The 22,897-nt window shown below is 38.1% G+C and overlaps 1 protein-coding gene across 2 annotated transcripts in view; it reads right to left on the bottom strand.

The window, feature by feature from the left end:
• Positions 1 to 7,884: 7,884 nt before the first annotated feature.
• antxr2a (ANTXR cell adhesion molecule 2a) overlaps positions 7,885 to 22,897 on the bottom strand; it is an 86,296-nt gene continuing 71,283 nt past the window's right edge. For both annotated transcript variants that reach the window (XM_032578747.1, XM_032578746.1), the window contains exon 17: positions 7,885 to 10,319. In XM_032578747.1, the coding sequence (XP_032434638.1) occupies positions 10,263 to 10,319 (57 nt within the window). In that variant the 3' untranslated portion in view covers positions 7,885 to 10,262. The remainder of the gene's footprint in view (positions 10,320 to 22,897) is intronic.

The raw sequence follows: 22,897 nt of genomic DNA, 5'->3' as shown, positions 1-22,897 counted from the left end.
GATTTGCTCACTTCAGTTGTGGAAATGCTTTTTAACACCTAACAAGATAAAGATAGTGATAGAAAGACACTACACTCAAAATAATGAAGGTATTATTGTTGAACTGCTTGGCAAAATTCCTAGTATTGACAACCAAAAAGGGGAAATAAAATTCAAATAGACTTTCTGCAGGTCAAACACTTTTTTGGACCAACTAAAAGAAGAAAGAGATCCTGGATACAAATGGATGAAGTGAGTTTCTTCCATTGGTTGGCTGGACTTTGAATTTGAAAAAAAGTTGAGGAAACAAAGGTGGGACAAATCAGAACAAGACTGAGATATTATGCTGGTATCTTTTAGAAGGAAGGACAAGAAGACTGTCAAAAATATTAACATAAATATTTTATGTTTATGTAACGTGAATTCCATAAACATAAAACGTGATAACGTGAATTACTGCCGTTGCCGAAATTCACACAAAATCAACAGATTCCTGCACTTTTTTGAGTTTATTGCAAATTTTCTGCAAACATGGTCATTAGCCAGTGGTTTAAGTGACTTCCAGCTGCCACCTGCAGGTGGCAGTATTTCTGTCTTCTACTGCACTGCTGCCTCGGTCTTACTTGATGTAAAGCTTTAGTCTGTGATGATATGGAGAATAACAAAAAGTCACACTTTCGGACATACGTAAGCGTAAATATAGCAACATTTCTTAGAAATATGTCTAAATTCACTCCACAAATGAATGATTTTGACAGTTTAAAGAACTCCCTCCCACCCAACCCCACAAAATCCCAAAACCCCAAAACCCAAGAGGCACTAATAAGTTTCAAAATATGTTCAATATTATTTAATTTTAAACTTATTGAATGCAGACACAACTATTTATAAACTTTTTGAACAGTTCTTTAATGGGTTTTATCAACGGATTCTGGCACAGCATTAATGATCTTCATATGACCCGAAATGAAAAGGAGCTTGATACCTGATGTAGGATATGCACCAAATATTCAAAGACTGTAAGACACCCACAAACTGTCCACTAACCACAGTTCTAATGGTCTATTAAAAGCAAACTAAAACCATTTGGGTATATAGACCAATTGCATATCTATTGAGTTCAACACCAGTCAAGTAACCAGAAATACCACCTGCTGCTGTTTTATTTGGAATAGAAAGAAAAAGATTTGCATGTAGTGACTGTGGATCATCTACTGACCACAGATTCCCAGAAACATCGATCCCTTTTAAAGGGGAATGTGATTCCGACTGTTGATTAATTAAACCTCGGGGATCATTGGACTTTCCAACAAGTCAACCAAAGCTTGGCTGAGGAAAAGATCTGGCAACATCGACAAGTAGACTTCTCAGTCACCAGATTTTCAGTCTGAAAATTTCCATTTCTACATTGGAGTGTAAATGTTGAGTTGGGGGACGTGACCAGCAGCAACTTATCTGGATTTAAAGTGACAAGACGCCCTAAAACAGCTCATTCTGAAAGAAGCTAAAAATAGTTAGAGCTGAGAAGACTAAAATCTCATTATCTAAGAACAATCTTTTGCAAAAAATGTAATGAACATGTTTTGTATACCCCATACCAATCCTATCCTAACCTAACCTGTCCGAGGAAACATAATAGGTCACAGCTAAACCCAACACAGTAGTTTCAGTATACATTAACAGAAATAAAACCACACTCCTTCATCATGCCGTGGTGAATGTATTATGACTGGACATTTCTGTTACCATAGAAATCCGAAACCCCTTTTCTCCAGAGATAACTCAGTTCTTATTAGCATCAGAATTCCTCACAGCTTGTTCACCCACAGACATGATCCACTACATTAGCACCATTTCCAAACATCTGCTGGAGAAGTCAGAGGCGATCTGCTGCCTCCTCTGCTCGGGCCTCTTTGGAAATGTGACATGATTACACACAAACACCTCCAGCCAATGTTCCTTTCTGGCTTCATTAAAGACCGCTACTGGCAAGGTGACTCGACCCGGGTCCACAGCCGCTCCTCCACCCCCACTGGGTCAGCCCAGGCCCACACAGCCCACCGCCATTGGCTCAAAGGATTGTCCATCAGCCGGGCCGCGGACCGCCTGCGTCGGCCCATGCTAACAGATGACAGCCATTATGTTGCAGGTTGATCATTAGCAGGGACCAGACCAGACGGCCTGACGACCCCTCCGGCCCGACAGGTGAGCTCACCCAGCCGTCTGACTCCACGCATCGCCCCGCGGAGCTTCAGCACACATATTGCGCCATCATTATTTCATACCTAGCAGCAGCGTCACTGAACTCAGATTCAGGTGCAAATGCAGTCTGCTTTAAAAGAAGAGGGGTTTATTCATGTGTAGCTGTAGGTGGGAGAGGAAACACCGTGCATGTGTTACCCATCTGCTATTTTCACAATGAGTTTGGCTTTATTTCATGCAGGTAAAATGCACTAGAAACAATATTTTTGTTATGTACATAAAAACAACCACAAAACAGGAAGACCTCCAAAAACACACTGCAAAATCACAAAATCTTACCAAGTATTTTTGGTCTAGTTTCTAGTGAAAATATCTTAGTACATCTGAAATACGACAAAACTAACCTATAAGTAACTTTTCAGCAAGATATTGGAGCTTAAATTGATAATTCCTTAATATCGATAAAGTATTGACAGATTATTTCACCTATGACATGGAAAAAATGTCTTGTTATAAGTGAAATGATTTGCCAATAGAAGTAGTATTTTTTTTTTAAATCAACATTTAGAGATTATTTATAATAATAATAATCCAACAATTAGTTTTTAAAGAAAAAAAATCATTAAGGAATTATTAACTTAAAACAAGCTCCTGTATTTTTTATGAGTCACTTGTTAGACAGTTTTGTCTTGTTTCACTTGTTGCACTAGAAACCGGTAAGATTTTGTGTTTTTGCACAACCACCACCAATACAGACAGCCAGGATTCAAACTTAAAAACTTACCAATATCCTAAATAGCTGATTCAATGTTTGGAAAAACCAACGTAAAAGAAAAAGCAGAAGTAAAACACAATTCATGTTGAGAGCAAGTGTTTTTTTCTGGCTAATCTGGGCTTTATGGATTGACACGTATTGGTTTCCTCCGTCTTACTGTTGTCTAGAAATGTCTGTAAACCGTCACAAATCGACAGCCTAATCATCTTACAGAGGTCCTAAATCTTTACCAGCACATATAGTAGATTGGGCTTTAAAATTCACAGGAAGCTGGCGGGAAAGAGCATCAAGATAAAGCCCTGAAATCCCGAACCGTGGAGCTCTCCTAATCCCCCCACCTGCATTTCCACAGCCGTCGCCGAACAGCAGCCCCTCCGTATCGCCAGAGAGGGGATTTACTTGTAATGCTCTCAGAAATACAATGCATAAAATCGAGTGTCAACTCTAACAAGCTGTTCTCGGGGCGGCCTGTCTGCCCTCTGCGTCTGACGGGGTCTGGGCGGCTCGCACAGCGGTCGGCCATTTGATCCCACGGTTACCCAAAGCTCACAGACAACTGTGCAAATTGGGATAACCTGGGAAGCCAGACGAAGCTTTGGGAGGGGAAACAGCTGCATAAGCCCATTCCCTGCCTGCCACAGAAACTTTATCAGGGGAAGTGGAGGTTGAAATTTAATGGCAGCTAAGCAGCCTCCATCAACTTGTGGAAACAGAACCTTGTGGCGCAGCTCAGGGTGGATTTAGGAGTTTGCTTTGTGGTTTTCCCTTGTCATAAAAATAGAAGAAAGTAAAGACTTTCTGGTTGTGTTGTGGTCATGTGATTCTTTATTCCAAAATAGGTTTTTGTTCCACCCCTCTCCAGATAAAATTGTGAATAATTTCCTTTTCAAAAGTCAGATCCACTCACTTCAGGGGGGTGAAGTTTTCAACTTCCATAACTTTGCCTGATTTTTCCCCCCCCCCGCCATGTACGTCTTTTGTATCATATTTGTGAATTTTCCACTAAGAAAACTTTGCAGGGGGAAAAAAAATAAATAAAATATTTGCAGCGCCTAAGCTTCTTTCAACACATAACATCTTTGGGGTAAGTCGACTCCTTTATTCTTTTCTCAGATGTCTTTTTCATCTCCAAACTATTCTGTTTGTTCTTGCATGGCGATGTGTCTCTTTGTACGGAGCGAATTTACATATTGCCTGACGTATAAGCTTGAGTGGCAGCATGGTATATGAACAGGCTCTGCTGTAAAGCAATTAAACACACAAGCAACTTATTTGTTGAAATTAGAAAACAGTGAAAGTGTGCGGGGAGCATTTTGGTGGGATGAACTGAGCTTCTCTGCAGTTCTGGAAAACTTTTCATGTTTTTCTGTTTATTGCTCATTCTTAGGACTCTTAGCGTTTTTATATCCCTGTTTAATGGACAGATAAATGAAACCGAAAAGCAACAGTTATTCTGTCTCTTGACAATAACAAATGTCTTTATATTAATAATGAAATCTACACCAAGTATTTAATATTTTGATAGAGTTAAGCAAAAATGAAAACACATATACACACATCTCAAATACACACTGCAAAAACATAAAATCTTATAAAATAGTTTTTTGTGTAAATATTTTAGTTCACTTGAAATAAGACAAAACTAACTTATAAGTAGCTTTTCAGCTAGATTTAAGCCAATAATTCTTGAATACTGATAGAAAGTACTAGTTACACTGGCAGATAAGTTCACTTATAAAAATACATTTTACCCAGGTAAGAAGTGAAATAATCTGCCAAAGCAACTAGTATTTTTTTAATTAGCAGTGTGCAGCAACAGGTGGGTGAGGGGCAATGTGTTTTCACTCTATGCTGTAAGCAGCCAAAGAAAAGTCAGGATCCTCCAGCACTTTCTGTGGCGTCCATTAAAAAATACATATAACAGAAACTTTTACAAGTTTTAACCATAAAACCTTGAAATGTTTTGTACAGTGCGTCCAGACACTGAACTCATTGGGACAGTCAGAGCAGCAGAAATGTTTCTGGTTCCTTCTCCAGAACCATCACTGGAAACAGAAAACTTTCCATTTTCATGACAAACTTTGTGAATACTTCAGCAAATGTGGTTTCTTAGTTTTCTTCTTTTGATAAATTTGCAAAAACACTGAAGAACTTTTTTTTCACATTATTATACTGGCCTGTTTTTGTGTAGAATGTTGAAGAAAGATTAATTCAATACAATTTGAAATAAGGCTGTAGCATAAGAAAACATTATTTTATCAGACATGAGGAGTGTTTGTTTGTTACATTGAATTTATCACTAAAAACACAAAGCGCAAAAGGTAGAAGTTAATATCTTCTCTCAGTGATAAAGCATGTCCTTTTTAGGTGCTTTTTTTCTACTTGCCACTCTTGCATTGCTATGGTGTGGAGAACTTTTAATAAGTGGTTTGAACACAAAAACAGTAAGTTTGTAATTACCGTTCTTTTACAGGTGGGACTTAAACTGATACATTCTCTTTACATTAATAAATCAACACATTAAAAGACGACAAAAGAACATTAGAGTGCCGATAAATATAAATTTGTCTTGAATTATATCAGATTAATTACAAAAATATAAAAGTGACGCAGCAGATCTGAAAACATTGCAGTTTGATATCTGTTTATTTTACTATTTCTTCTGCAAAAACCAAATTAGTTAAATTTAATGTGACACCAACAGTCAGTTTACCAACTCTTACCTAGATTTGTGAAATTGTTTATGTAATTTCTAACATAGTGAGTTTTTTTGTTCATTTAACTTACCACTTTTAAATTCCCTCGTCTGAATGTCATTTTTTTGAATGTATGTTATAATAGATCTTAAAACATCAACAACAAAAAACAAACAAACAGCAGATCCTACACGTCCTTTAATAGCTGCTTCATCTGAATCGCACACTTTGCTTCAGTTCATACAGGAAGCATGAAAATTAAAATTTTCCACTGAATATTTTTATACCTGCTGATCCGAGCTCAGGACTAATCAAAGCGAACCAAGTGAAATTTAACAAAGCTGACTGTAAAACTCTGAGATTTAAACAGGAAATGTGTGGTCTAAGGGAACTGGTCAGTTACAAGTAGGAAGTAAACTGTGAAATTATGCTGTCAGAATAAAAAAAGATTGAAATCTTTTTATCTGCAGATGGTTCATTTACAGTTCTATTTATCAGAACGTCACAATAATTGATCTCGGACAAACCACCTCCTCAGTAATCTAACGAAAACCTGCCAAAATGTTTGATTAAAGTCATTAAAATAAAGGCTGACAAGATTACAAACTGGACCAAATTTTAGAGCCTGACAGTTGTTGGATCATTGTGCTCCAAACAAACCAAAAAAAAAAAACAACAAAAAAAAAAACTGTTTCTCAGAAAATAATCAAGGCAGATTTTCTTCACAACTCCACAGAGGCTTCGTCCTCCAACTGCTTGTTTTCCCAGAACGACACATGAAATTCATCTTCCTGCTTTTTCTTTGTGAGGGATTAATACGATTAATTGTCTGTCTTTGGAAGTGAAACAATTTCAGAAGGAAGTATTAGAGCTGCTTTTATTTGACAAGCACACAAACTTATTTATTTCTGCTTTTGTTGGACTTGTTGGCGTTAAATTCCTCTTAATGCGATGGTGGCATGCGTAACTGATGAATACGAAGAAGGAAATAACACAGAACAGTTCAATTATTTACATGTAATTTTGATTTTAATAAAAAATATTGATGTCATTTTGTGTTCTTTACTGGCTGAAATGGTCCAAGCCGATCACTTAACAATGTTGAAAATATTCTTTTTCTGCCAAGTATCTTTACATATTATCAGTATTATCATTTTTCTCCTACTTGTTGAATTAAAACAAAGCGGAGAACGTTTTCCAATGGAGACGTTTTTCCTCTGAACTCGAGAAAACACAGATGGGTGTTGCTGTTATTTCATTTTTTAATAATGTATCGAAAGTTTGTTTTGTGAGCCATATTTGTTTTAATTATGACAAATTGACTTGAGTTTAAATATGAAATATTTATAGACATTTTAAATTAATTGTGTGTATTGCTTATGTATTTTTTTTGTATGAAAAAGCATTTACAGCAGTCTGACAAAAATAATTTGTAATACCACAACTTAACTGTATTTTGCTTTGATTGACTTTTAAAAAATATATATATATATATTGTCACGTTTGAGATCACATAGATAACCAATGCAAATGCTTCAATAATTTCCAAGTTTCCCATGGTTACATTTGCATTTTTTCCAGGTTGAAATGTTGATTGTGTGTGGGTTTTTTATTTTATTTTATTGTAGCCACAAAGGTTTGATTTAAAAATTAAACAAATTATGAGTTTTTAGTTTTAATCACGGGATTCAAAACAAATAGAACCTTAAAAATACAAAAAACAAATTCCATGTTTTCAGTAATTTTTAAGACAACCTAGGAAACTCATTTTTTGAAGCAACTCAACATGATTTCATTCCAATTCTTTGACCTGAAAACCCTTTTTTTTTGATGAGTGCTGGGATATTAATGCTGGGCTGCAGAGTGTTCACGATGCAGGTGTGTGTATCGCAGACACACACCTCAGGTCGCGTGTTGTCACACTTTGCACCAATACACATATTTCACTAAAAGAACTCGTTTTTAGGGCGATGAAAACCTCAGAGGGATTCAGATTCATTTTGTGTTTGGTGCCTCCGGTAGCCGACTTCACCGGGGGAGAGGCTACACACTGTCCACTCCTCCGTCCACGCCTACACATGCACACCCCCACACACGCCCACACACTATAATCACGCTCACTGTCGGGCCCTATAAATCTGTAAGGGCCCAATTAAAGATAGCCTTCAGCGTGTCCACCCCTACCAGCACACACGTGTTAATAAAAGCCACAGGAAAAAACTCAACTCGCTGTTTGCTTTTTGCCGTTTGTGCATTTGACACAACAGATTTTAATAATAAAAAACAGTGTAAAACAGGAATAAGCTTTAAATACAATAATAAAAACATTTAAAAGAAATAAAGAGAAACATGCTTTTTGATGTTTCAGTCTGCAGCTCACACGTCCAAACTTGTGTGACTCAAATCTGAATTTTAAGGTGCTGTAAATACAAAAAGCTTCATTTTTACAGACAGTTTGATCTTAAATGGATTAGTTATTGAGCTGGTTGGTGTGTAAAACAAACAAAAAAAAATCAAACAAGCATGCAATTCAATTTGAAGAAACATTGCAAATGTTGATTAAAAACCAGTTGTACAGCATTTCAAACAAATACAGGTAAAAAAAATTACAAAAATAATTGATTTTATTGGTGCTATCAATTAAAAAAAACTAAATTCTATTGCTTTTAATTTTCTATAAACAGCAATAGGTGCAACCAGGATGTGTAATAATGTACTCAGAAGGTGACGTGTTGTGACGGCCATGTAAATACCTCATTAGTTCAGGTTAATAGCATTCCTGCGCTCTTAGTGGCAACATAAAGCAGACGCCGCCTACATGTTCAAATTTCAGAAAGAGTCAGACGCTCACCTAAATATCAACTTGTAAAAATGATGCAAGGAGCTAAAAGCGTTTAAATAAGGACAGACATACCAGCGCACCCCGAGGATTGGACCTGGGATTATTCATGTCCGTCCAATCAGGACGGCGCCGAAACAAAGGAATAATTAGAGCGGGTTGGCAGCCCGACGCCCCGTCTCACGTACTCCCGAATGTGAGACCCATTCCCCCTCAAACTTGATGGTTGTTGAACTTATTTTTAGTGTCATTTGATAAGCTTCCCTGCTTGCACGGAGACATCCCACTGACCCAGCCACTGGTCATTGTCTATACCGCTTCCCGTCAAAGCCGGCACGCTTTGTCAGGTTTCGACTCGAATATCCATTCTGCGTCTGAAGTACGGTATCCGAAGTGACTGGATCATTCGAGCCTTTTTCTTCAGCTGCCCCCTTTCCTCCCCCACAGTGTTTCCGCTCACACTAACATCATTTAGGATTGGCGTCATGACAGCGCGCTTGAGAAGTCTACAATAAATATAAATATATAACCCCGGATTTTTTTGGGGGGGGATATCAGGGTGGGAAGGGGGGCATCATTTCTGGAAATGAACAATACTTATCCGTCCGTCGCATCCGTTGCTTTGGGTTTGCGTTTTGGACATGGTGGACCGTCGCCGCGGCGCCGTGTCCTCCTTTTTGGTTGCACAGTTATAGGTCATTCAAAGTCAAAAAGGCATAAAAAAAGAGACAGCCAAGTCTTCACAGGCTGCTGCTTGCTGTTGCCTTTAATTATTTTAATTAAACTTTGATATTCGGGCGCTGGGGGAACAGGCGAGTTGTGACGCAGGCGAAGGGAGTGCAGTTGCATCTGTAGCTTAAGTCCTAACTGATAGGCCTGTTTATCGGCCGTGATGTGCTACGCCTTACTGAGCAGAGAGCAGACTGAACCGAAAACACCAAGCGCCATGTCAAGGTCTGGAAGGCATCAATCCCTCAAACGTAGCTGGAGACGCGTCCCGCTCAGAAGGCTGTCCTGCGGTCCGATAACGCTCTATTAATTTCCTTGTCCCGAGTGCATAATGAAAGGAAGGTATCTGTAAGAACAACAAAAAAAAAAAACTAAAGGGCAAAGTCTTGGTGCCTTCCAACACCTTGGGGCGTCCTGTCTACAATTTGTCATGCGTGTGCACTTCTCAGTGATGAAATGACAGGATAAGCCAGTCAGAGGGCAGCCGCCGGGCATCCAGCGCCGCTGAAGTTGGAGAAGAGTCGAGATGAGACATTGCCAAAAGGAAAACGGACTACTGCACTTTGGAGGCCCCGCTGGGATTATTCCGACTTCCACGCCAAAGGCAAACAGCCCCCTTTCTTTCTTTCTTTTTTTTATAGATAGTTTCCGTCTGTGTCCATGAAACCAGGCTTTTTTTCAGAAGGCACAATATGGTCAGAATATGTTAAGTCTTTGGTGCACATGAAAAGCTAACACAGACTGAGTGCTGAGTTCTGAGGCGCTAGTTTTTTTTTTTCTTCTTTTTTATCAAAAACCAACAAAGAAAGAAAAGAGATTCGGAATCAGGCAGTAAATAAGTTAGAGGTTAAAAATAACATCAAAACATTACATGTTTCAGCCGGTATGATGCAGAGATCTACGCGTGAGAACTAGAGAGGAAGCTCGGTGTAAAAAGTGACGGCCGGGGAAACGTGTAGTGGTTCCAGCTGCAAGAAACGTTGGCAAAACCAAAATAACCCTGAATTTGTTGTCTGGTCGGCAGCCATGAGCTCCGTCGCTTTCACACAGTAGTTCTGCTCGCCTGATGTGGCACACGGTTGAAATTAACACAGCGGCCCTGAAAATGACAAAAACACAGCATTCAAAGTTTGGTTTCACTTTATAATTTGTCTCTTTTAATTTTTATCCTAAAGACATTTTACATAACGGTATGTTCAATTTGATCAACACAGCATTTGGTTCCTTATTTGTTTTACAAACAACAAAAAAAAGAGATTAAGAAATAAAAGCATTAAAGTTGTGGTGGCAAACAGAATATTTCCATGTTTATGGGAAATTTAGAGATGAGTAAACCAAAAACAAAAGTGCAAAGTAAAGTATTAACTTGTCAACTTGCTGCATTGATAATAGCCGCAACAAAACAAAACACAAAACAAAAACGGTGGTTCCTGTAAAGTCCCGGCTCCTTCTGTTGTGTGTCTGAGGCTCCACCAACAGTAGGCCGACTGACACCAAGAGGGAGCTCTCACACAGCGAATCCTCCACTGCCTCGCAACCAGACACACACACACACACACCCACACACACACCCACACACTGAACCCGCTCCTGTGTCTCTGCGTTCCTACTGTAACCTGATTTCAAACACGAACCCACTCACCCTAAATTAGATCCATTAATGCCTGTTTGAGGAACTAAGATGAGCTCACTGAATATTTTTGGAAGATGTGTAAAGAAAATGCAGCCAAATACCGAAATATATGCAATTTATGTGGAATCAAAAAACAAAATATGTAAATAAATATCTGAAATATTCAGAAATAACCTCAACTGTCAGGGTTCATACACAGTTTTAATGGGTTGAGAAAATAATGAGGGGAAAAAGAAAACAGTTTTTTTTTTATCTTCTCTTCTAAAGAGAATAAAGTGGAAGGAGAGAAAATCGCTGCATTTCATCCATCAGTATCTCATTTTTCAGTTTCTGAGAACAAACTATTAGTTCTTAGTCCAATTTCACAGGAACTGTTAGTTAGCAGAGTCTCAGGTTTTGATTTGTGCACAGCTTGGTGATTACTATAGTGTTTGGAACATACAATAAAATAATTTAGCTTTAATGTTCATGCACTGTGAAAAACGTTGAAAACATCCAAAAATCAGTAAAAACTTTACGAAATTTGAGTCTGGGAGCTGAAACTGTATTAGATTTAAGCCAGGTTTATATAACTGGGTATGAATTGCTTTGTAAAAATTTCTTCAGGTGACAACTGAAAGAAAATAATTCAGTTGAAGTGAGATAGAAAAAGCATGAATTTGACCAACATCCAGGTGAAATCTGACCATGAACCTTCCTGGATCCAAACTGGGATGGACATTTAGACCAGATGAAGGTCAACATGACCTTTAACAGGCCTGCCAGATTAAATACTAAAGCTGGAATACAGGAATGAGCTCTAATTTGACTTTTCCTGAAGGTTTGGGTCAATTTGAATTGTTTCTATCTAATAAAATGGGCTGATAACTGAACAAGTCAGAAATTTGTGGGATCTATCAAATCAAAAACAGCAGAATAAAGTTGTTTTATGTTTTTAGTATCAATTATATAGAGGCAGCTTTGCATGACTTCAGAAGGAAAAAAAATATCCTGCACAACAATCCAGGCCACATTTTTCACATGAAATATTAGAAATATGATTCTTAGGTTTGTGTGAACTAAACACTTTTTCTGGATCTTCAGTCAGATGGGTTCTTGGATATTTCTGCCTCCTCTGTTGACCAGACATGTTTGCATAGTATAATTACATTTGAACCTGTGAAGAAATCAGACAGAGATTGTTGTGTCACATATTCAACTTCCTAAAACAGCCAGTTTTGTTCTTGAGGCCTGGGGGCCAAACCCGGCCCGGGGGCCAAACCCGGCCCAGGGGCCAAACCCGGCCCGCCATGAGTGTGTATGTTGAACTAACTGAACTTTAAGACAACAGTTGAGTGCTTAAGTATTATTTTATCTCTCAAATCAAATTAGTTTTTGATTAAACTAATCAAAAACGGCAACAATAAGAAAAGATGTTAAAAATTGTTACATCTTTAAAATAGAACTCAGAGAAAATTTCTAGTTTCTAGTGCAAATATATTAGCGCACTTGAGACAAGATAAAACTAACTTACAAGTAACTTTTCAGTGAGATATAGGGGCTTGTTTTAAAGCAATAATTCCTTAACATTAAATAGAAAACTTCCAGATAAACTGGCAGATTTTTTCCATTTATAAGATGGAAAAATGTCTCGTTATAAGTGAAAAATGCTGCCAGTGGAACCAGAACTTTTTAATCCCTATTCAAGTATTATTGACTTAAAACAATCTCGTATATCTTGCTGAAAAGTAACATAAGTTAGATTTGTCTTATTTCAAGTGTACTAAGATATCTGTGCTGGTAAGATTTTGTGTTTTTTCAGTGTTAACGGGTTTGTTTGATCGCTGCATTCTGCCACAACCAGCCCTTTGAGGACATTAATGATCTTGATGTGACCTGAAATAAAAATGAGTTTGACGTTCCCGTTTTAGCAGGAACTTGATTCTGCAGGACCATCTGCCATAAAAACACAGAGGAAGACAAAGAATAGAAAAGAGTCAATCTTAATTGTGATTGGAGTGACTGAAAAAGTTTGATCTGGCACTCAGTCGCTCCTCTGATGTGTACACACCTGCTTGGTTGTCTGAATGGAAAACAAAAGCAGATTGTTGCAGATAGAAACGTCTCGCAATCGCGTTCCTGTCCCGGATCGGACGGTGGGCTTCCTGAAGGTTTCTGCTCCACAATCCGGCCCGGGAGCCAAATGTGCGCGGACCGACTGCGACGAGGGGCTTCAAACGAGCTGGAGCGTCTTCCATTTCTCATTATTTGGCAAGCCTGGTGGGTGTTTGATGGAGGAGATGTGGGGGGCGCCGCTCCATCTCTGCATGGTAAGCCCCTCGACGTGTACCCTCTGCAACTAATCTCACACAGTCAACAAATAAGGCACATCAGATGCTGTTTTGGCTGCGGCCATCAGAGCCGCTAAGTTCAGTGGATTTTACGGGTTTAACGGGGCGGGGCGGGGTGGAGGGGTATCTGCTGAGCGGGTGAAGCAGGTGCGCCACAATACGGTCAAACCTATTCCAGCTTCCCTGTTCAGAGGACAAACGGGGGTTTGGCTTGGCAGGGAGCAGCGCTCTGTAGCGGGGACCATGCTGGAGAAGATGGAGGCCCACCTGTGCCGCCCAGAGCGGCGGAACAATAGTCTGAATATGTCAGCGTGAAGCATCAGAGGAATCTCATCAGACGGACGGAGGGGAGCGTGACGGGTGGATGAGTCAGGTGGAGGGACAAGACGGTGAGAGGGTGGGGGTCACAGAGACTTTTCCAAATGAGGGCTGTGATTAATAAGGTTCATTACAGACACTCCACTGGCTTCCGGTTGGAGCTAATGGAAATATATTAAAAGCCGCATCTATTCTTATTTTACAAGAGCGGCCCAACATGGCAACCAAAGCAGATCATTGTGAACAAAGCACAGAGTGTTTTGAATAAAAAAGTAGGAACCTTCTCTCTTTATTTACATATAGGATTACACCTTCTGATGAGGTGTTATACCAAGAATATTTATCCACTTTACACTGCAAATATCCTAGTACACTTGAAACAAGACGAAAATAACTTAAAAGTAACTTTTCAAAAGGATAAGTAAGCACAATAGTTCTTGTATTCAGATGGAAAAAGTACTAGCTCTATTGGTTGATTTTTTTTCACTTAAAAACTGAAAAAATGTCTCATTACTGGAAAAAAAAGTGGAACTTTTACTTTTTAAAATTAAATACAAAAGTTATTGACATAAGCTTATATATTCTGCTGAAAAGTTACTTGTAAATTAGTTTAGTCTTATTTCAAGTGCACTATGATATTTGCACTAGAAGCTTGACTAAAAATACTTGGTAAGACTCTGTGTTTTTGCAGTGTACAAGCATGAAGGGAAATGCTTTTTGTTAATTATTTATTAAGAAATGCAACAAAAATTACTCTTTATTACTATTTTCTGATTAGAAATATGATTAACTGAACTTAAATGTCATAAAATTTCTAAATAATATTCTCACTAATTAAAAAATAGGCCAGTTTAATCGACCAAACAATATCTTAGAAACTGAAATAAAAAAAACCTGTCACAGTTGAAGTTACACTTGAAGTGTATCAATAGAGACAATGATTGACTTTACCTCCACAGGTCCCTACAAAGCTTGAAAAAGTTTGACGTACTGATTTATTTCTTTAAGTAAAACATCCAGCCACGCTGGACTGCTTTTCAAGTCTGGATCAGTATGGAAAAATCTATATACTATGGAAAAAAATTATTTTATTCCCTAAACCATTTTCTACAACAGAAGTGTGAAACTCCTTTTCATTCCATTCCATTAACAAACTGTTGTTAAAATATTAATAATTAGCTGTCTCTGCAGTTGGTAAGTACTTCTTAAAATCAAATAATATGAAACATCTTTACACATAGATGTAGTTTGGTAGGATATGGATAAAAACTGCTTTGATTTTCTTAATAAAATATTATTTAAGCAAACAACTCTACAGTCTAGAGGGCAACATGAAACATCATGGCGGCTGTAGTTTGGCACTTTTGCTCTAAGAGTTTACCAAAGTTACAAAGTTAGTAAAAGTTATCCAGTTTTTAAAAGTAGATGGATAAAATGTGACATAAATTCATTACAGTCATTTGTATTTCTGCTTTTAACATCAGCTTTAAAAAGTATAAAAATGTGTTATTAAAAATCTTAAAATCTTTTACCAGTGTTTGGTTTTTACTGCATTTTAAGAATCAAATCAATGCATGAACAGAAAGACTTTTATCATGTTGGTTCGATTTGTAGTTTCTGCATCATTTACAACTTAACCACAGAGCTGCAACTCATCAATTAACTGCTGCAAAAAGCAGGAGCACATTCCTGCAGACTACCTGCTGTCTTAGCATTCAGTCTGGACTGATTTTAAGTTAATAAGAAAATGTATTTATTTTCTCAGCACATCATCCAGTCCAGTTTGGCTAAATAATAAGTGTAAAGGTACCAAAGACCAGACTAAAGCATGAAGGTGATTGAGGTAATTTCTGTTCTAGTTTATCTTTATTTCAACACTTTCAGTTTACAGAAGGTGTTGCTAAACCAATTTAAAGTGATTGAGGTATCAATTGACTGATCAGCCGGAAACGTAGCTTAGAGTAACAGAACGCTAGTGGAGGATGTGCAGCTGAGAAAACTGAGAAAAAAATGTATATTTCTTTTAAAAAGGGGTACACCAAATATTCTGTATTTTAGTTGGAAATGTCTAAAATGAGCTAAAACAGAGGAGTTATGAGTAGCTGTTAGCTAGCTGGAAGATTTGTTCACTGTTCTGTAAACTCGAGCTGAAATATGAAATCTGTCTGCAACAGGAAAGAGAACCATTAATTTTAACCAGTAGACAGAAAAAAGGAGAATATTACTCCTGTTTTATTGTCATTTTAATATTCTTTAACTTGTTTTTAAAACCATAAGTCCCTACTGCACTTCCAATTGATTTTTGGGGTGTTGTTACTCATACTTCTATTTATTTTTGTTATTTTATAGTGTTTTACATGGTTTATTCTTTATTGTTTTACATTATATATCATAGAAACTCTTCAGAGGAAATCTGGCTTTCACCAAACTGCAAGTAGATTTGAATTTTAAATTTTCAGTTTTGACGTGTAAAAATAACAAAGATCTGAATAATTATTTTCCACCTAAATCTATTTCTTAAATTCAATATCTAAACTAATTCCCTTCTAAAATCAAACATCCTAGAATGTCTGATTCTAAAACTCGTAGAGTTTAAACTGTCCAACTAATAATACATTGATTCTTCTTGGGTCTCTTTCACCAATTAATGAATAAATCAGACTGCATTAATTCTCTACGCGCTCAACAAATCTGCATTTTGTGTCTGTTTGCTCAGAACAAGTTTGAAATGAGTCTCCTTCACAATTTTTTTTTTTTTTTTTGGGATACAAATACAAGGAAATAAACACAGCTGATGGAGTATTAGCTCCTCTCCAAATATTTGTACTGGCTGGGCGAATTAATCGACTGTATAGTGTGTCACATTTACGATATCAAAGACAAAAGATGGAGGAAAGAAGCTTCTATTTAGGTTACAGAACGAAGCTCCCATCTGGACTGGAGTGTGAAAACACTTGCAAGCATGAGAGTTGTAATCCAGTTGCAAGATGCTTATTTTGCAGTGATAAGCTTTCGGGCTTTGAAAGACTTTATTACCAGAACAGAGACTTTTTTTCCACTCGCACATTGGAGCTTCGCAGCCCATACAGTATCTTCGCTAATCTAGGTTTTACTTGATCCAACAGCAACAGGGCGCCTGCACAACTCCTCACTAGTTTTTCTAACTCTTATCTGTTTTTCTGGTAAGTGAAATAAACAGCTAATTTAAAGTGGATAAAGATATCAACACACAGTTAATTAGTATGTCAACTCTGTGTGTTTTCTGCTGCTCTGTTTGTTCTTGAACATAAGAATAAATGGATTTAAGAGGATTTAGGTTTTTTGGGCTAATCAGTCACACAAGTTTCTTTTAAGAGTAAAAAATAAATGATATCTATGTTTGCAACAGTTGTGAGGGTTTTAGATTTTGACTTATATGAAAATAAAGCTTAACCAAAGAGATCTTTTTAAAATGTTTCAGCAGCCCGTCTAAAAACATCTTTATTCATGCGATAAAAAACAACAAAAAAACAATGGAGTAACTAAAATGTCAGGGCTGTATGTGGTGATGCACGGCAGTCACTGAAACAGAAATAGGAGTTTGTTTAAAGGAAAGAATTCCCTAAAATTGGTTAAAAAGTAATAGTTCCACTGGTAGATTATTTCATGTATAACATAGGAAAAAAGTCTTGTTATAAATGAAATAATCTGCCTCATCAATGTTGAGGAACTATTGACTTAAAACAAGCTCTTATATCTTGCTGAAAGTTACTTGTATTTTAGTTTTGTCTTCTTTCAAGGGTACTAAGATATTTGAACTAGAAACTAGACCAAAATATTTTGTAAAATTTTGTGTTTCTGCAACTTGACAAATATGAAATAGACACCATATCTATAACATCCAGAGCTTTGTGATTGATAAATTGCACACAATCCAAATTACAGTCTTCACTGATGATTGTTGTTCAATGTATTGTGCAGCTTTTCATTCTGCAGGTAGAGAAACTTTGACTAGGTTCCATTCCTGAGGGACTCTGACAGACTGTAGTGTCTTTGTATCCTGCAGAAATGATCAGATTCAAAAGAATTGAATCTGCAACACAGTCAATGTTGTCCAAATCTTTACATCTTTAAAAATGCATACATTTCCTAAAAAATATTGATTAAAAAAAGTACTAGTTCCAATTATAAGAGGACATTTTTCAGTTATCATAAGTGAAATAATCTGCGATTGGAACTAGTACTTTTTCAAAAATATTAAGGAATTATAGACTTTAAAAAGTTCCTATATCTTGCTAAAAAGTTACTCACAAATTAGTTTAGTCTTATTTCAATTGCAATAAGATATTTACACTAGAAACTAGACCAAAAGTACTTGGTAATATTTTGTGTTTTTGCAGTTTAGCTCTCACCAGGCTGGTGAGAGAAAAAGTAGCTCCTGGTCTCAAAACGTTTCTGACTTAAAATCTCTACTTCTCAGGGTTACATTGACTCCAGGTAAAATTCAAAGGCACCGGAAGTGAAATCATCAGTCAGAAAAGTGCCAAGTGTTCGTCTCAGTCTGATGGAGGCACCAGACTTTGACAAGTTAATTAAAAAAAACAAGTGTACGCAGTGTAGCTGTCGCCTCGGCACCCCCCTGCCTGCCGAGTCTCAGCCACCGGACATGTGTTCTGTTTTACTCCGAGTCCTTGGCCACATATTGAACACATTAAAAGTTCAAGTTGGAGGGAGAAGCACAGCTGCACGGGGAACAGAGGAGAGAGCCAGAGTGTGAGCAATTCTCCCTCCACAAGGCTACTGGCCCTCATCTCGCAGCCCTGCGTCCACGCACACGCGCACCCCCACACACACACACACTGCCCACACAGCGCTGCCATCTGGCCTGCTGGGAAATCAGAGCCACCTGAGACTCGGCCAAATACATGATGCTCGCTGACAACTCAGGCATTTCTACGGATTGTAAAGAGATGAATAAAGATTATACAAGCACATAAGGTGTAGTGGTGGGAGAAAAAAAAAGCCTCTCCACACAACTGTTAGTATTAGCAGAAATCATGGAAAATGCTGGAAAATAAGTTACTTTCAGGATCTGTTCACTTCAGTTGTAAAGCAGAAGTCGCACGCTTCATAAAGAAACGAGGATTCAGAGCTTCCTCTGTCTTGGTTTCTGGTGGGTTTAGAGATCTGGCTGCAGGCATTTGATCCGAATTACACACAAAGCATTTAGTTTAATTTGTTGATTTATCATCTGACTGATGAAAGACAATTTTTCTACTAATAATATACAACCACAGATTAATTGCACTGCTCTGAAACAAGGGTTAGCATCTTCTAAATGTGTATAGTTAGGGGTCAGAAGAGGGCGTGATAATTGCAGGCTTTCTAGGGAGTGCACTTAAGATATTTTAGTAAATGTAAAAATTTGGAAACATTTTCTTGTGTTGCAGGTTTAATTACTTTGAATCCGAGACTTTCTGCAACCTCCAAAGACATCAAAGTCTGTCAGAAACCTTCAGAAATGAAACCTAGTCATAGTTTTTCCTCCTGCAGAACAAAAAGCTGCACAATTTATCAAACAACAATCATTTGTGTGAATGCAATTTGGATTGTGTGCAATTTATCAAAAAAAAAAAAAAGAAGAAAGTACTGGTGTTATTGTTGGCATGGTGTCTCTCTTATATTTGCTAAGTTACTCTGCAAAAAGTACTTTTGGTCTAGTTTCTAATGCAAATATCTTAGTACACTTGAAATAAGCCAAAACTAACTAACAAAACTTAAATATGTCCTTGATATTGATGAAAAAGTACAAGTTCCACTGGCAGATTAGTTTACTAATCACAAAATCAATTTTGTTTTAGCTTTTCATCAGATTATAATGTTATTCCTTCATCAAAAACATATGTGAAATGTTGTCTGGATTCTTTCATGTTTGAGAGATTCCTTAATTTCCATGGCAACCATTCAGCTGTGCAAAACGCCTGGGAGGACCAAGCCCCGCCTTTGAGATGCAGCTCCTCCTCAGAGCTGCAGTTTCCAAGCTTCTGCATTGTAGAGCAGCCCTCTCCCGCAGCTCCTATAGACTAGCCAGCAGCAATTAGCAAACACCTGGTGGCACTGACCATCTGCTGAGCTCATTATAGGAGCTACTTCTCAGTGCAACATTGATAAAAAATGTTGCTAAAGGGTTAATAGAGAAGCCATGTTATGATGACTTCCTGAAGGCGGAGTTTCAGAAAGAGCAGGAGATTTTAAAGAGACAGAGGCCCAATTTCAATCCGTTAAATTATGATGTCAAATTTCTTTTGACAGTTACTTGATTATATTATAAAATGACCCTATTACATAATACTGTCCCTTTAGTTTTAAGAAGTGCAAACTGCATGCAGAGAAGGGAGTCATTTTCAACGGTGTGTTAATAATAATTATCCATGATTTTTGATGTGGCCCCAAATTAAAATGAGTTTGACTGTATGCTCCTCTGTAGGCTGCATGCTCCGCTCTGTTTCTGCGTGAAGGAAATCGGGTTTAGTCTCATGATGACGAGGACAAGCTGGCTGAAGACAGAGTTTGACTGTTTTACCTTTTCACTCAAGCAGATATCCTTTAAGCAGAATAAATCCGGCTAAACGTCCTGAATGTAAATGATGAAAGAGCTTTTTAACCGTGCATCCTCTGTCTGTTGATGCAGGGATAAGTGGCATCTCCTGAAGCTTAAACATGGAAGCAGCAGGACTGAAGCTGCAGCTGTTTTCTGCTCAAGCCTCCTGTTTGCTTCCTCACACCCCCTCACCACCACCAACACCACCCTCTGGTTTTGTCAGAGTAAGTGCACATCATTGGCAGCTAAAAGCTCTGGGCACCGTCCCTCTGGTTGTTCCAGAGAAATGCCAATCGTTTTGGCGTCAACGGGTCCCTCACAGACGGCGCATGAAGGCACAGATGGCACTAATGGACGAGCAGAATCCAACCGAGGGACCGGGACAGAGCCACACCAGAGCGCCGTCCAAATAGCTGTAGTGTGAATGTACTGTATGGCCAACGCGCCGCTCTGCTCGAGCTCGAGCGGGGCCGGTGCCACGGCGATGCGGCATGAAGAATTTAAAATGATAAAATAATCATAAGCGAGGGAGACCGTGGGAGGACGAGCATGGAGCAGTGCCAGCAGGATCAGACAGAGGAGGGATTGTTCTCGCGTTGCCCGAGTCGCCCCACTCCACTCAGACTACTGGCTTTCCAGCTAATCGACCGACTCCATCAGCAGCAGAGCCAGTTTAGAAAGTGCACCTTCCCCTGCTGAGAGCCAGCACATTTTACGACCCGTGAAACCCAAAACCCCTCCCAACGTTTCCTCACACGCTGCAGGTTTTTTTTTTTTTTTTTTTTTTTTTTTGTAACCCCTCCAGGGGGTCTTTTTGTGGGCTCTAGTGTCCCTTTTTCATGAAGTAGGCTGACAGGAAAGGGGGAGGGAGAGGGGGGAAGACATGCGGTAAATGTCGCCGGGTCCGGGAGTCGAACCCGCGACAGCCGCGTCGAGGACTTGAGGCCTCCAAATGTGGGTCGCGCTAACCCCTACGCCACCACGGCACGCCCCTACGCTGCAGGTTTTAACGTCCATTGTGTCATGCATTCATAAAAGCCCCCCTTTTCATTTTTTCCTTTTATTTTTAAGAGCATGTAGCATCAAACAGATGCTTGTAGGAAGAACTAGTCACAGCTCACAGCCGTGGTTCTTTTAATAAAAGTTTAAATACTTCCTCTCCAGACTTGTGCGTGGTTTCTAAAAATGTAAGTGCTGATAGAACCTGAGCAGAAAAGCAGATAGGTGGGCAGATTGGAACGGGAAAACTGCAGAGTGACACTTTAAAACTCCAGTAAACCTAATCTGGAATCTAATGCAAAAGATCCAGAAATAAATGGCGTCCTGACAACACCTAGATTCAGTAGAGATGACTTGAAATGCAACACATCTTCCCAAAATGCCATAATGAAGTTCAGGATTCTCAACAAAATTGTCCAAAACCCACATAAATGTGGATGTTTACTTCTAAACTGCAAAAATTCTAAACCTTACCAAGTATTTCTGATTTAATTTCTAGTGTAAATATCTTAATACACTTCAAATAAGGCAAAACTAACTTAAAAGTTACTTTTCCGCAACATATAGGTGCTTGTTTTAAGTAAATAATTTCGTAATAGTGCTTATTCTTTTGACAGATTATTTCACAGATTTTACATGTGGTGTCATAAGTGAAACAATCTGCCAGTTCAACTAATGGTTTTTCATTAAAAAATATTAAGAAATTATTCACGTAAAACAAGCTCCTATATCTTGCTGAAAAGTGACTTTTAATTTAGTTTTGTCTTAGTTCAAGTTTACTAAGATATTTGCACTAGAATCTAAACCAAAATTACTGGGTAAGATATTGCATTTTTGTAGTGTAATTCTCATACTGGAGTCCTACTGAACGTCTCAGCTGGTATTCTGGACTCACACAGGTTTTACCAACTCAAATTCAAGACTTTTTAAGACATTTTTAAGATCATTATAAAACTTAAGACCTATATCTCCACAGAAAAGTACAAAATTCATCCAGCCGACTGCCAACAAAGTGGTATTTACCCACCATAGTTTCAAAAAGCTAGTTAGCTAGCTATCAAGGGTATATTAGCAGCTAGTTAGCAGTAGCCTTAGCCATCTCGAGTAGACATGTAGAAAGACACCAATGAAGAATTCAAACCTTGTAGATGGAAGACTACTAACTACACCTCTGTGCAGACATGTTTCAGAATCACATTTTCTTAAATTAATTCAAACATTATGCTCTTTTGATTTAAAAATATTAATCAGGTTGGAGTTTATCACCGTATCTTTCATAATTCATGGAATAACAAAATACTGGAGTTCACTTCTGAGTCACTATGATGGTAAATGAATCATACATCTTTTGTTGGTATCTAGAACACCTCAGACTAAGTTCCTTATAATCATACCGTCTTTTTCTTATTTGGCAGCTTAAGAAACCCAGACTAGCGTTATGACTCTGATCTAGAAGGGCCTAGAGGCCAAAAAACAGAAGTAAATTGACATTTGTTAAATTTTAGAACTGTTGTCTTAATTTAGCTGTGGGATCTCGACAAGTAATTTAAAAACCAACTTATCTTCTGTTTTCAAATAAAACAGGAAGGATCATGCTTTACACCTTTGCTAAAGATTTATTAAATACTGGAATGTGAATCCTCTATTTTTACACCTACAGCCCTAGTAAAGTGCTTTTTGCAGCACTGCATCATGGGTCTTGTAGTTCTCTTACCAGAACTACAACACAAAAACTAAATTACTTTTGTCACTCCCTATAATTGCAGACCAAATCTGGAAAACCTGGATGTATTTATGACTTCTTATATCTGAAAACA

Source organism: Xiphophorus hellerii, chromosome 12, assembly GCF_003331165.1.
Source record: "Xiphophorus hellerii strain 12219 chromosome 12, Xiphophorus_hellerii-4.1, whole genome shotgun sequence".
Taxonomy (NCBI): Eukaryota; Metazoa; Chordata; class Actinopteri; order Cyprinodontiformes; family Poeciliidae; genus Xiphophorus; species Xiphophorus hellerii.
Note: the sequence above shows the minus strand (reverse complement) of the source record. Positions and strands in the feature narration are given on the sequence as shown.